The 14,045-nt window shown below is 33.6% G+C and overlaps 1 protein-coding gene across 1 annotated transcript; it reads right to left on the bottom strand.

Annotated features, from left to right (window-relative positions):
- Positions 1 to 598: 598 nt before the first annotated feature.
- On the bottom strand, positions 599 to 5,084 carry LOC136043914 (uncharacterized). The gene is made up of 3 exons (XM_065728962.1): positions 4,730 to 5,084; positions 2,458 to 2,779; positions 599 to 996 (listed from the first exon to the last, which is right to left on the bottom strand). The coding sequence occupies exons 1-3, from the start codon at positions 4,899 to 4,901 to the stop codon at positions 693 to 695; spliced, it is 798 nt and encodes a 265-aa protein (XP_065585034.1). The 5' UTR covers positions 4,902 to 5,084; the 3' UTR covers positions 599 to 692.
- Between the last annotated feature and the right edge of the window lie 8,961 nt (positions 5,085 to 14,045).

Raw genomic sequence — 14,045 nt, 5'->3', positions numbered from 1 at the left:
ATACTGCAATCACTGTGCATAATTGGTGACTGACTACAGCAATCTCAGAATATTTCTTAGCTTTTAAGTATATATAAGTACTTTTAAGTATCTGAAAGGTTACATATCTAAAAATCAAAATGAAATTTTGATATGAGACACTTTATATGAGATTCATTGGATGCTGTACAGTCATTCTTTGTCACATGTGGAAGTAATTTTTCATTCTTAAGTTATTTTTAATTAAAACAGATTCTCAATTTTACAATACTTGAATATACACGTGAAAATTCATAAAACAATATACTGAAGTGAAATTTGGCTGGTATGTACTTACAAGTTTAGATTCCTTGCTGTGAAACAGAAAACTTTTTTTTTTAACTTTCTTCCCTCTACTTACATTTCGGGATCCCAAAAAGTGGATGGTGTTGCCATCACAACCAACATAGTAGCAGCTTCCAATAACTATTATCATGTATCAAATTTGTTCACAGTCAAATAGTATACATATCACAATCTTGTTGGAAGTACTGGCAAAATTTAGCCTATTTGCCATGGTTATAATATGGAAATGTGAATTTACTACAAGCTGTACACTACCATGAGAAATTAAATCTGATTTGAATTACAAACTACTATTCACAACAGAATAGTTACAAGTATTATTGAGCAAACATTATACAAATAAAATCTTGAATAAATGGTAACTGTTTTTAGCAGTAATCATGAAAATTGAAACTCTTCACAACGTTTTCTTGTACTGAAACCCTATTTACTGCCATCTCTGTATACTTAGCAAGCACTCCGAACATTTCAGCCTGAGCCTTGACTCTTAAGTCAGTCGGCAGTTTCTTCAAGTCTTCAGCCAAGGCCATGGAGACCCAATCCGCTGGCTGTTCTTTTTTGCTTTTTTGTTGCCCAATGACATCCACTAAGTCTCCAATTTTGTGTGACACGGAAGAAATTTGTGCATCCAGGTCTGCTGGGTCACAAGACTTCCTCCTCTTTTTATGGCCACTTGAAAAAGGAAAAAAAATGAACAAAAAAACATGAATGTTTGAACAACAAAAAGAAACCAAAGAGCAACCCCAGGACAAAGTGAATGTAGGAACTAGTGTAAGAGGCAATGAGTTTGAGCTGCAACAGCTATGAAAAAATGACAGATTAGGTCACAGGGTCAGACTAGGGCTAAGTCAAGAAAGGTATGCTTATTAGCTATGAATATACTAAGATTAATGCATAATGACATCTTAAGAACCATGGGTCACTCAACTGATAAGTGAATTTCTTTTTCCTCATACAGTAGGCCATTTTACATTTATAACCAAGCTGATGCTTGAGATTTTTGCATTCTCATATAAATGCATTCTATCAATTTGTTCTTGAACAATACAAAACAAGCCCCAATAGTGATTAAATCCATTGATATAATTTTAGTCTTATGCCTAAATAAGATTGAAATTACCTCTCAGACTTTGGACCTACTTTGGATGCTTCCTCTGCATCAGTTTCTTTTGAAGGCACAAAAGAGACTGAAACAATACCAAATAAAATGTGGCATTGGTAGAAAAATGACGTTGTAAAACCTTTCTCAACGAATTGTGAAATTGGAATTGTGGAAGTCCATGGACCTAAGGTGTTAAAACACAGAGAACATAGCTCTGTGACATGATTTGTTGATTATTTCACAAGGGGCTCTAGCTATGGGGTTGCTAATGTCTCTACACTTGGTGTGCAGTGCATTCTGGCTTGTTTTGATTGTAGCCTATTTGCTTGAGACTACTTCTCAACCCATTTCCACCCTGATTGGACACATTGTGTAGTGGCTTCTTATGATTTATTTTGCTTGCTTAATATAGGCTACTACTGAATGAACCCCTGCCCCTCTGCCTGTGTTTACTTTACTTTCTTGGCTTTGCTGTGTTACCTGTTTATTTTTAACCTAGGCTATTGGGATATTTGTTTTCTATCCTTAACATTGATGGTGGTCTTATCAATAATCTACCTATTCTTGAGAATAAGCTTCAGAATCATTATATATTGTGTTTAAAAGAACATTTCATGGCTAACCACAGCATTGGTGTACTAGACATTAGTCCCAACTTTAAAAAAATTTCAGTTCCAGCTAAGCATATCTACTTATGTAGCATCACACCTTAATTCAAGAATTTTATTTCCAAGTAATACTTTTTTTTAACTGTAGAAGTGCAAAGAGCATAGTAATAAATGTGTAGCCTATTTACCTACAAATTACAAAGATGAAGATTTGGAGAGATTTTGTATTTTGACAATTAGTTAGTAACCTTAGCTCATGTCTCTGGGGGTGTTTTAAATTGCAGTTAGTCTTCAGCTTCTAGGATATCTGTGTTTTTTTACTATATGGAAAATTTTGTTCTCAAACAATACAAAACAAGCCACAATATTGATTAAATCCAGTGATATCACTTTAGTCATATGCCTAAATAAGATGAAAATTACCTCACAAAATTTGGACTTGCTTGGGATGCTTCATCTGCATCAATTTTTTTGGAAGAGTTCTGTGATGCTTCTTGAGCTTCTGGGGACAGGCTGACTGTTGCTATGTTGCTACTTCCACTAGATGCCTGTACATAATTAGTTATGCCAGCTCTTGGCTTGCGGAATTTAAGTTGGTCTGAGCAAAATGCATCAATAGCAAGGAAATGTGGCCAGGCAATAGGTTTTATTTCCCCACCTTTGGCTCCTGAGGGCTTTTTAAGGCTCCGCTTGTGGCGGCAATAGGTTTCCCTCAGCTTTTTCCACTGCTCTTCACATGAGAGAGCTAAAAGACAACTAAATATTAGCAAGGTCATGGTGGTTCTGTGCTGAAGATAGAAGCTTTTAGAATAAATAAAATAAACCTGAATATGAAACTAGGAAATATAGAACTCCTGTCTGTTTACAGGAAATGGATAAACATATGTAGGTTTTATTACACTAAAGCCATAGGGACATAGCAATTAAAACAAAACAATGAAGATTAACTTATAAAAAATGACATTATATAAACATAAAAGTCACAAAGAAAACAAATCACAAATTTTACTTTCATGCTCAGCTGCCAACCTGAGCAATTGCCCTAAATTTTTAAACCTTGTAAAACATTCACCCCCATTACATTCACCAGCCATCTCTCATGACCCTCTCATGCACTTCTCATGAAGTGCAATAGGAAGCTAAGGGCCAGCCATTCTATACTTTTGCATGCCCTTCCTGCTTACTGTCCCCAGATTTCTTCTTCCAGACCTTCCTGGGACATACAGACAATCAGCAATATTAATACAACATGTAAAAAGAACAACAGTCCATATTTTTTCACAAAAGAAGAAGCTTGATTTAAAAAATAAATATATTCTTAACAGAAAGCAACTGACATCAATGAAATCAACACAAAAAAACTCATGGGGAATAAATAATGTCAGCCTTATATTTAACCAATAAGGAGGTAACACAAATTAGTATTCCTAAATTTAGAAAAGCCAGTGTTATGGCCTTAAGTTCTACTGAATTAACAGGAATTGCCTTTTCAGAACTAAGGCCAGAGAAAAAGAAACTAATAATAAAAAATTAGGGTAAAATGTTTTGTCACAATTTCAATAGATATAGACTTATCATGTAGGCAAATTTCAGGCTATCTAAAGGGAGAAGCAGTGGATGTGGGTAGTTCAAAATACATTCCTGGGGCATACTTTAGCCTGTAGTCACATCCCTGAAAGTCTCATTTTCCAATTTTGAAAAAAATGAAAAAAAAACATTGATATGGCTCAAAATTCTACTCAAATAGCAGGAATTGCATTTTCAGAACTAAAAGCAGAAAAAAAGCAACAAGTAAATGAAAATTTAGGAAAATGATGTTTTGTCAAAATTTCAGTAGGTAATAGACATGTCATGTAGGCAAATTTCAGGGCCCTCTAGAGGGAGAAGGAGTGGAGATGGGTACTTTAAAATATCTTCCCAAGACATACTTTAGCCTATAGACCCATACCAGAAAGATTCATCTTTTTAACCTAAACCTAACAGGTCCATTAACTAAAATTTTACCAAAACTAGGCCTGTTTAGGCCAGCATATGGTGTACCAAATGTTAGAAACATAATGCAAAAAGTATGCACTGGGTATGCCAAATGTTACAAATAATCTATTTCTATATCAAGTGTGTGTCTGTGGTAGACTTGTCTGCCATTCAGAAAAGGGGTATGTGCAAATAATTAATAGTGAGGTAGCCTAGTATGCCAAGTAGGCTACTAGACAAGCCAAAATAAAACACTTGGAATATGGTACCTAAAATCATATGGCTTTGTACTGGTTCCCAGTGAGGTCCACAAGTTTTTCTGGGTTATCACTCATTTAACAGGTCACCACTCCAGGGACTGAAGGCCCGTTCTTGAAATCTGGGTGATCTTTTTGTGGAGTGTTGGCCCAGTCAGAGCCATCACTCTTCAGACTGATCACTCAGATTCAAGAATGGATCATCAGTCTATAGAGGTCAGCTAGATTTCAAGAATAGGTCATAACTCTATCAAGAGATCATTCAGATTTCAAGAATAGGCTATCAGTCCCTGGAGTGACGACCTCTCAAATGAGTGGTCACCCATAAAGACCTCTGGACCCCTCTGCTGGTTTCCCCTGCTTTGAAGGAATGAGTGAGCAATAGTTGCTTCTTTTGCAGATAGTATAGCATCTGATATATGGTCTAAAGTGCAACCACACAACAAAAGTAGTGTTCAACCCACCTGTAAACTCACCACCAAACTGAGGGCACATAACAGTCATATCATAACTAATTTCTTTGAATATATTTTCTATGCATATTCTATCTTTGTGTTTTCCTTGAGAAGCCTGGAATAAGACAGGCTTCTCTCGGACTAGAGAAATGAGAATGTCTTCAGCTTCAATATTCCACATTTCTCAATATGTTTAAAAGTTTCGCTCTGAAACTCTTTCCCTATTGGTCAACTTTACGAAAAAAGTTAACTAAAGTTTAACTTTCATATTTGGTGTCGTAAAGTTGTAAAGAAGTTTAACGAAGCAACTTCATGAAGCTTACCAACCACTTTATGAACTTTACGAACGTCGTCTGAGCCCCGCTTTATGGTCTTCTTTTTTTATTTGTAATTTCAAATAAGTGTCAGCTGAGACTTTACAAAAGTAAATAATCTTTGCATCTTGGTCCTCTCCTTTTGTATTTTCCACCATCGAAAGAATCTGTCGCGTAATTCGAAAAATTGCAATTTAAAAACATACTTTTTGTGGCCTTGAGCCAACGGCAAAATGGGTCAATGAAGGGTCAGGAAAGAGCAGTTGCCTCATTGGAAAACAGGAGGAACTTAAAAATTGAGTCAAGAGAAGAAATCTAGAAATGCTCCATTTGAATCTTGGCAAAACGCAACATGCAAGTATCACCTAACACATCCCGTCAGAAAATCTCTCTCAGACATTTTAATTGGTGGTTTTTCATCAAGAACCTGGAAAAAAAAGAAACTTGTTTCCTCCCCTAACAGTTTGTTAGCTATAAATTGCTTAAATTTGGAACAAATAAAACCCGTCAAATGACAAACAAATTGTTTATAGTAATTATTCATTTTGTTTTGAAAGGAAACCTGTGTAAGGGTAATTTTGACCAATTAAATCGCTTGTGTTTGATCCAAAATCATAAGGTATCTAATGTTCACAGTCCAAGATTGATGTTACAAATGGGGAGTGGGAAGCTCTTCTCTTATCGTGGAAAATTTTGAGCATCCAATAGAAGATTGAATTTATATGCTTACCTACAAAAATAATCAAGAGTTTTGTGTAATTATAAGTCCAATATGATTGGAAATAAACTAGACCCATGCCTAGAGCCCCCTCCCCCGTTTACATTTCTATTATTATTTGAAAAACATTTGACTGAAATGTAAAATGTGTTTGTCAAAAACATCCTCTTTGAAATTTTAACTTCATTTAAGAGATCCCATACTCCTTTTAACTAATAGTGTGCAACTGTTTCTAAATGGTTGAAATCTAAAATTAATCAAACAAGCTAAATTAAATTATCTATAACAGCTTTTTCTTTTGTATGGTCTGAAAAATCTGTTCAAGATTAAGCGTACCATATTATGTAATAGCGTATTCTATGAAATGAGGAGACTAAACAAATAGCTTTTGAATCGTATAGAATCGAAGAGCTATCTCATAATTTTTAATCAATACCATTAGCCCTGTTTGAGCCTACATTGCCATTTTACTATAAATGTTAAAAGAAAGCATTTCACTGTAGCCCGACGTTTTTTGTTATTAGTTTCATTGACAAAGTACGATCACACCTTGTGAAAAAAAATCAACAAAAAAAGTAAACTTGCTTCTGTGAACAGCTTTCTAGAACACATACTGCAGTCTTCATGGCTTATAAACTTTATTCAAGAATCATCAGAAATGTTAAATGAAACAGCTTAGTTTTCATAAAAAAAAATATTTTTTTGTGTACATCTTTCCCATTTGCTAATATGCAATGACACTTAAACTTCTGGCTAATGGTTTAAAATTTTAAGCTTAATGAGAATTACTTATAATGAACATGAAAACTAGGTTTTTTTTTACACATAGATTACTTGCAAACTTCAGTTTCCAAACATAAATTAAAGGGAATGCCTTCTTCCCTCTGCAATTGACGCTGCTGGGTTCGACAACAAAGGTCAAAATGGTTAGTAGTGTAATTTTTTTTACTGAAGAGCTAGACAATGACAAGATACCAACTTCATACCTCCAACTTAATTTTGTACCATCACCATTACAATATACTCTCAATTTGGAAGCATCAATGGCAACTAGAGCTTTCGGAAAAGTCAAAGTATCAGGTATTGTCGCCTGAAAAACCAACAATGAAGGGTGCATTCCACGTCGAGTGATTGTGATTAATGACAATAAGAGGCGGGACTTAGTGACGTTGTTCGATGATTAATCATCATTAATTACATTCTGGACAAGTAATGTCTAATTTAGGCGAGTATTTTGAAAAATTTAAAACGTAGGCTTATGACTTAAATACATGTGATTAGACTAGCATAACTGTTTTAAGATTCGTCCTTTCTTGTATAATTTATGATAGATTCTAAATGAGGGGCTTTTGTTGTCTTTGACAGCAGATAAGTGAGAATGTCATTCTCAGAAATGCATTCAGAGTCTAAATTATACCCTTGAAATGTGATTTCAACCTTCTATTTCTGGTGTTTCAGTATTTCTAAGGAATTGAATATTATATAGAAGACAGTTCTAGATTATTTGTTAGCCTATAACCACTGAAAAACTAGGGTATGATTTTTATCATTTTGGTTTGAGTCAGCTTTTCTCTCATTCTTGTCTTGGTTTAGAAAACACAATTCTAATGATTTAAATTCGATTTTAAGTCATATTAATTTTTTCAAATTGTTTTCCAACTTTCTGTTAACCTTACCCTCAAAATTTTGATCTAGGTATGTCATGCGGCTCAAAACTAGTGGCATGATTTTGCTGAAATGCTACAGATGTGACAAAGTTGGATTCAATTTCTCCAAATCAGGTCAAAATAACATTGGAAACCCAAAAAATTGTCACATAGCACCTTATAGGCAAAACTATTAAAGGCAAACTACACCCCTGCTCAAAACACTTTCTTTGGGCCTTTGGTGAGCTTTAATTTTTTTTTCCTTTGAAATTTTAAATTGTATAACACAAATAGACATTTTGAAATATTTATTAAATTTTCAAAATATTTATGAAATAATAAACACAATGAACTATTTAAAATTGTGTAAGTTCATCAAAAGCCAATGCTCTTTAGAGAGGGAGAGGGACTTGCCTGGGTTGGGAATTTAAAGTGCCAAGACCCGAAAGGCAAGTGTGTACTCTCCTGATGAGCCCTTGTGTTGGGTTGTTGCCTCTGAATCATTTGTCTTTTTTACAGTTTTTAATATTTGGTAGATGACAACTTACACTTAAAACACGACTGCCTGTCCATGGATTATTCTTTATGGTTGATTGTGTATGGCTTTCCTGTTTGACCTATGTAATTGGATGGATGAGTAGGGCTAAGGCCTCACTCTAGTTTATCTATATTAATTACTGAAGTAGGAAAACAGTCTTTCTTTTCTCCTTCAGTCTTTTTTTTCTATGGTGTGTGTTTATTTATGTGTTGTGCTGTTGCATTGGTGATTTCTTTTTTCATAATTCAAGACTTGTGCATAAAGCTATTTTGAAAATTCAAGACATTTATAATAATTTAAGTAAATGACAGTAGCATAGAGTAAGACCCATAGTACTCAAAGAGTTCCTAGCCTCAGACAAGTATTTTTGATTAAAACTTATTTCTTCTAAACATGAATAATAGGCTCCTAATCTTTGACACCACATATATAGGGCTCAATAGGATTGTGTAACTACAATGTCAGAAAGATTTCAAAATTTAAATTTCAGCAAAATTGAATCCTTTAAGTCTAGCCTATTTAATTACTATTACTCTCCTTTGCAATACTTAGATTAAATTTGCCCTAAAATTCAGCCTGTCTGTGACTTAGATAGTTTGTCCTAACTTGAAAATCCTCTGTCCAAGATTTGTTAGCATTTTTCAAGATTTTGCTCAAACTTTAAAAATATGTACACAAGATTAGGCTGCACTATCAGTACATTCATAATATTCAACATTGTATATGGTTGAAATATTCAAGCAAATCAAAGACTTATTAAGAATAAGTTAGGGCGAATTCATTAGCAAAATATTCCTAACTCTAGGTGGTATAATAGAGATTTTTTATTAATTTAAATTTTAAAGTGGCAATTAGCTGTCTGACTGCTTGATATTTTACCTTAATAAAAGATGATACATTTAGAGTTTTCGTTTTTAATTACTGTGCTAGTTACCTCATCATTCTATGTGCCCTTACATTACTGATTCCAAATATATTAGTTACTACCCTTGCAGGTGCATCCCAGCCCCCTTTCTAACACCATATATAGCCATAGCTTAGTTACAACTTCGCTGATTATGTTGGTTTGCATTGTTTTTTGTCTTCAAAACTTGTTTCATAATATTATGTTAATGTGAAAAACATTTCTAAAGTTTAGTATAAAGCCTAGGCCTATCTTTATCCCCATTATAGGGGAGGGAGAGTATATATGCAAAGATGGTAATTAGTCCACCACATTCATAACAAATATCTTACATTGTCTGAAAATTCTAAAATGTTTATTCCCCATTTTAATCCCAATGAACTTCAGTGTTGAAGAACAAAAGTTGAGTTTAGATGGGATTTCTCAAATAATTTAACAAATCCTGTGTGTAATTTCTGCTAGCTACTTCATATTATCAATCCATCTATAGTACTTAAGATCTTTCCTGAAATTTGAAAAGTTGCCCAAGTCTGAAAAAAAGAACCTAAGACAGATCCAAATAGTTAATGGACATTAGCTATTCTTTCCCTAGGTCTATATAATTCTTTACTGTACTATGATACTTACCTCTTGATGACAGCTTAGCAGTAATTTTTGCAGATTAGGACTTCAGTGACAGTAAAATCTACAACTCTTTCCATGTTGTTGAAAATTTGGTGACTGAAATTTGATGAATTCCTTTATTACACAATTTGTAACTATTTTGGCCCAAATTTGTCCAAAACTGAATGAATGATATATGGCCACTCAAAACAGGCACTGGATATTGTTGATTTTGTGTGTGTGTGTGTGTCAAAACAGGGCTGAGATATTTCTGCATGTTGGGATAATTAATAAGACGTTATAGGAAATTTGCTCCAAAATAAAAATGCAGGCCAAAATCTTGATACTTAAGTAGGAAAACCATACAAATTACAAATATTCCTTTTATAGCCAAAAAAACAATACTCATCAAAATTTACAAAATAAGAGTAGAGCTACCTGTCCCTTCCCTCCCCCTCTCAAAACCTCTAAACAACTTGAATTTATTATTAATATTGTATGCAAAAACAATAACAATGAACATGAACAAAGGCAACATAATAGCCAATATTAGGGAAAAGAATTAATGGAAGCAGTCTAATTGTTTAATATATAATTATGTTCATTCATGGAATTCTCAGCAATTTTGGATTTATCAATATAATAAAAGAGAAAATGGTAAAAATGTATTGAATCTGGCTGAGTAAGTGTCTTTTTTAAGAGATATTTACTGTAATCATAAAATTACGCTTCCAATTCTTCTAGAAACAATGGCTCATGATGGGAGAAAGGTTGTTATTTGCTCACTGGTTGGCATTTGCTATGAAAACAACATGTGCTTAATGGATAGTGGTTCAGGTGAGGGAATGAAATCTATGTAAACTTATTTTCAATATCATGTTTGCAGCAATAAATGCAACCTCACCTGCATTCAAAAATTAATCAGTATATCTTATTGAATAAGTGTTTTGATTTTATTCCATTTAATGGAATTTGGATTTCAAAATGAATTTCTCAGAAAAAGATCTTACTAACCCATAGAACCTTTGAAACTAACAAACAATACTGTTACTTCATTCTAATTAATTTAGAATAATCTAATTAATTATAATAATTTAATAATATTCAAAAAAAAAATTCTATCTGCAAAAGGACCAAATGCAGCTTATTGAGATTTGAAACACAATAAGCTAATAATTTATTGCAATAAGTACTTTTGAAAGCAGCTAAATAATTGGAATTGGCTATCTAATGCTGCAAATTTGAAAGACCTACACATCCAAAATCCTTTTAGTGTTTTTAAGTATGCGTTTTAAAGTTTTGTTTCATGACCCCCCTCCTTAACAGGTCCTGGAGTCTTTGGGGGGATTAGTGATTGTATTATTGAAAGCTTTTTATTATTCTTTAGTTGAAAAACATAATTCTTTGAATTTTCTAAAATCTCTATATGTTTAACATAGGACAATATTTCTTAAATGACTGAATTTTCCCTGCAAATTGCTTAAAATAGTGATTATAGTATACCATTTGTATATTCCATAGCAACTGCTTATTCTTGTATATAATAGGCTGATCAAATTAACAATTCTAAGTTTTGCTTAACAGTTAAGCAAGGATGTAAGTCTTGGAGTCTTTATGTTTCTGCAAAACTTTCAAATGTTTTTTATATAATTTGTCTAATTTACAACTTTGTGCCCCCTCCTAAATATGTGTTCCCACCAAGACAAATCCAACATTTGGGCCTGGTTATAGTAATGGAAATTTTCAGTTGTATCTAAATAATTATACTCTTGTTTTTTGCATAATTTCTGTTTGTTAGAAGTTTGACTAGATTATTGATCTTTATTTGGTAAATGTTTGTGTCTTGATTTTAAAAAGGACAGAAATAATTGTGAAATTCATAGCTTGTTGGAGCCATTGAGGAAAGAACATAAACTTTATGCTAAAAAATATCATTCATAAACAATCTCTTTTTAGAAGAAACATTGCTATTCAATGTTTAGATTCTTATTCCAGTATAATTTTCCATCTTTATTTTCTTTGTGGTAACATGTCCCTGCATTGTTATTGCAGTGTGAAATATGTTCAGTGTCATATTTCCTGATTTTCCAGGTGATTTTTTTTGGATATCTGCCAAAGAAGCTGTTGCAGCTGGAGCAGTTCTTCAGGGAGCACCAATTGTCATGTTGGCTGAAACAACTAATGCAGGAAACAAAACTGAATTACCACATTGATGGAACAGGGCTTTAATGGGATAGAAGCTCCAATTGCAATATTAGCCAAAACTACTAATACTAGAGACAAAACTGGGCTACTAGAAGAGACACGATCTAATGCCAGTTATGAAGATACCCCAGCAATGAACAAAGAATGGGATAAACGTTCCACGTTGATTTTAATACAATTATGCAAAGACGAGGAAGGTACCAGCAACTATTCAAGAAAATTTTGGGAAACTACATCCACAACATTGGAGAATTCACTGTACAAATTTTCTTGGGAACAATGCAAAATAAAATTTCAAAATTTGAAGGCACAATATAAACAGAAAAAAGAAAAAACACAGCAAAGTGGGGAGGGAAGAATAACATGGCAATTTTATGATGAAATGGACAATCTGATGGCAAAGAAGCCAGAAATTTCCCCTGTTGCTACTGCTTCAAATGAAGATGGCTTCAAAATTGACGAAGAAAATTGTGAACATTCTGAATCTGAATCGGATTACACATCTGAGCCAGAAGTCAGCCAAAAAAGGAAAACTAAAAAAAAGAAAACAGTGGTGGAAATATTGCACAAACTTACAGAACAGGCAGAGAGGAGGCACAAGGAACGATATGAACAGAGGGAGAGAGCACTCAAGTTATTACAAGAAATAAGAGATAAAAATGTGCAATAGCAGCTTTATATTTATCAATATCTAAAACATGAAACTTGATTTTCTCCTTTGTGGTACGATATTCCTTTGAGTGTTACTGCAAATGAAGTGCATATTGTATTAGCACAAAGCTAAATATTTAAGTGATAATTATTACAAATGATTTAGTGATTTATTATGAATGTTTACTTGATTTGCCCTTTTGTGGTGGAAGTGTGCTTTTATTATGTTTTTGTTTTTTTATCGGGTGCATTCAGAGTTAGGCAACTCTAGTCGCTAAAGCGTGTCTTTTAAAACTTATTTAGTGTGTTCAATAGCAAATTTCTGTATTTGGTACTATTATGCATCAGAACTTTTAGAATTAAAAAGATATTTGGTAAAATTCTAGTTGAGTGATTTCTTGCTATCCCAGAAAGGGGTTTGGTTGGAAAAATGAAGCTTTCAGGGATGGGTCTACAAGTTAAAGTGTATCCCAGGAAGGTATTTCAAAGGGTAAAATTCTAGTTAATTGACTTCTTGCTATCTCAGAAAGGGGTTAGGTTAGGAAAATGAAACTTTCAGGAATGGGTCTAGAGGCTAAAGTATGTCCCAGAAGGTATTTTAAAGTAACCTACCCACCTCAACTCCTTCTCCCTCTAGAGGGCCCTGAAATATGCCTATATGACAGGTCTATACCTATTCAAATTTTGACAAAACAACATTTCACCTTAATTTTAAGTTACTAGTTGCTTTTTCTCTGCCTTTAGTTCTGAAAATGTAATTCCTGTTATTTGAGTAGAATTATGAGCCATATCAATGTTTTTTTTTTATTTAGGAAATGTTTTTATATATCTTCAAAACCTTATAAATTGGAAAGAAGTAAAGTTGTGAAGCTGAAAACGATTTTGTTGTAGGCCTAGTTCATTTGGTCAATGTTGGTATTACTGGAACAATTTTTGGGGGTTATGAAACTATTGCTAATAAATGCATTTTGACTTTTGAAACATCTTTTCTCTCTTGCAAAACTTCTGCAAACTCACCATTATGGAGCTATTCCAGCCCAAATATTCTTGTATTTATACATATAGAATTGCATTCATTTCCATTTTTGTTGATCAGATATTTTAAATCATGAATATGTGATAGTTTAGAAACAAATTGGGGCTATGAATTTGCACATTAGGGGGGTGGAGGTAAAGCATAGCATATATTAAATACATAAACTAACCATTGCTGTATTTAATATATGCTATGCTTTACCCCCCCCCCCCCCCCTGATGTGCAAATATATAATAACTCCAGAACAGTGAGTTTTCAGTAGTTTTGCAAGAGAAAAAAGATGTTCAAAAAGTCAAAATGTATCTATTAACAATAGTTTCATGTAGAGGTGCCATTTGGGGGGGGGGGGGGGCAGGGGTGTGCAAATGCCCACTCCAGATTTACCAGGGGGCCCAAGCTTCACCAAAAAGGGCCCTTTGCTGGCCATAATAATAGCATTATTTGCTATTAACCATTGTAAACTTTGAAAGCAGGTTAGAGACATAATCTAATTCTCAAGTTCTGTCAAATGCCCATTTCCTAGATGATTATATTAATATTATAAATTCTTAATATTTGCAGTAATTCCTCTAAGTTGACAGACTAAAATAGGTCAGTTCATGGCCTATCATTCCTTGATGGAATTGTTCCTTGTTATCTTCCAATTGCACTACATAGAAGCAATTATGTGAGCAACAAAATTGCTGTCTCAGCAGCTCCATGCCATCACT

The sequence above is a fragment of the Artemia franciscana genome, chromosome 1 (genome assembly GCF_032884065.1).
Source record: "Artemia franciscana chromosome 1, ASM3288406v1, whole genome shotgun sequence".
Classification (NCBI taxonomy): domain Eukaryota; kingdom Metazoa; phylum Arthropoda; class Branchiopoda; order Anostraca; family Artemiidae; genus Artemia; species Artemia franciscana.
Note: the sequence above shows the minus strand (reverse complement) of the source record. Positions and strands in the feature narration are given on the sequence as shown.

Bases quoted from the DNA above. Each gene is read 5' to 3' on its own strand.
- LOC136043914 (XM_065728962.1), bottom strand. From the start codon at position 4,901: ATGTGGAATATTGAAGCTGAAGACATTCTCATTTCTCTAGTCCGAGAG. The intron at 2,780-4,729 runs GTGGGTTGAACA...GTTGTCTTTTAG, and splicing joins GTTTGGTGGTGAGTTTACAG to CTCTCTCATGTGAAGAGCAG. The intron at 997-2,457 runs GTAATTTTCATC...TCCTTTTTCAAG, and splicing joins GCAAGTCCAAATTTTGTGAG to TGGCCATAAAAAGAGGAGGA.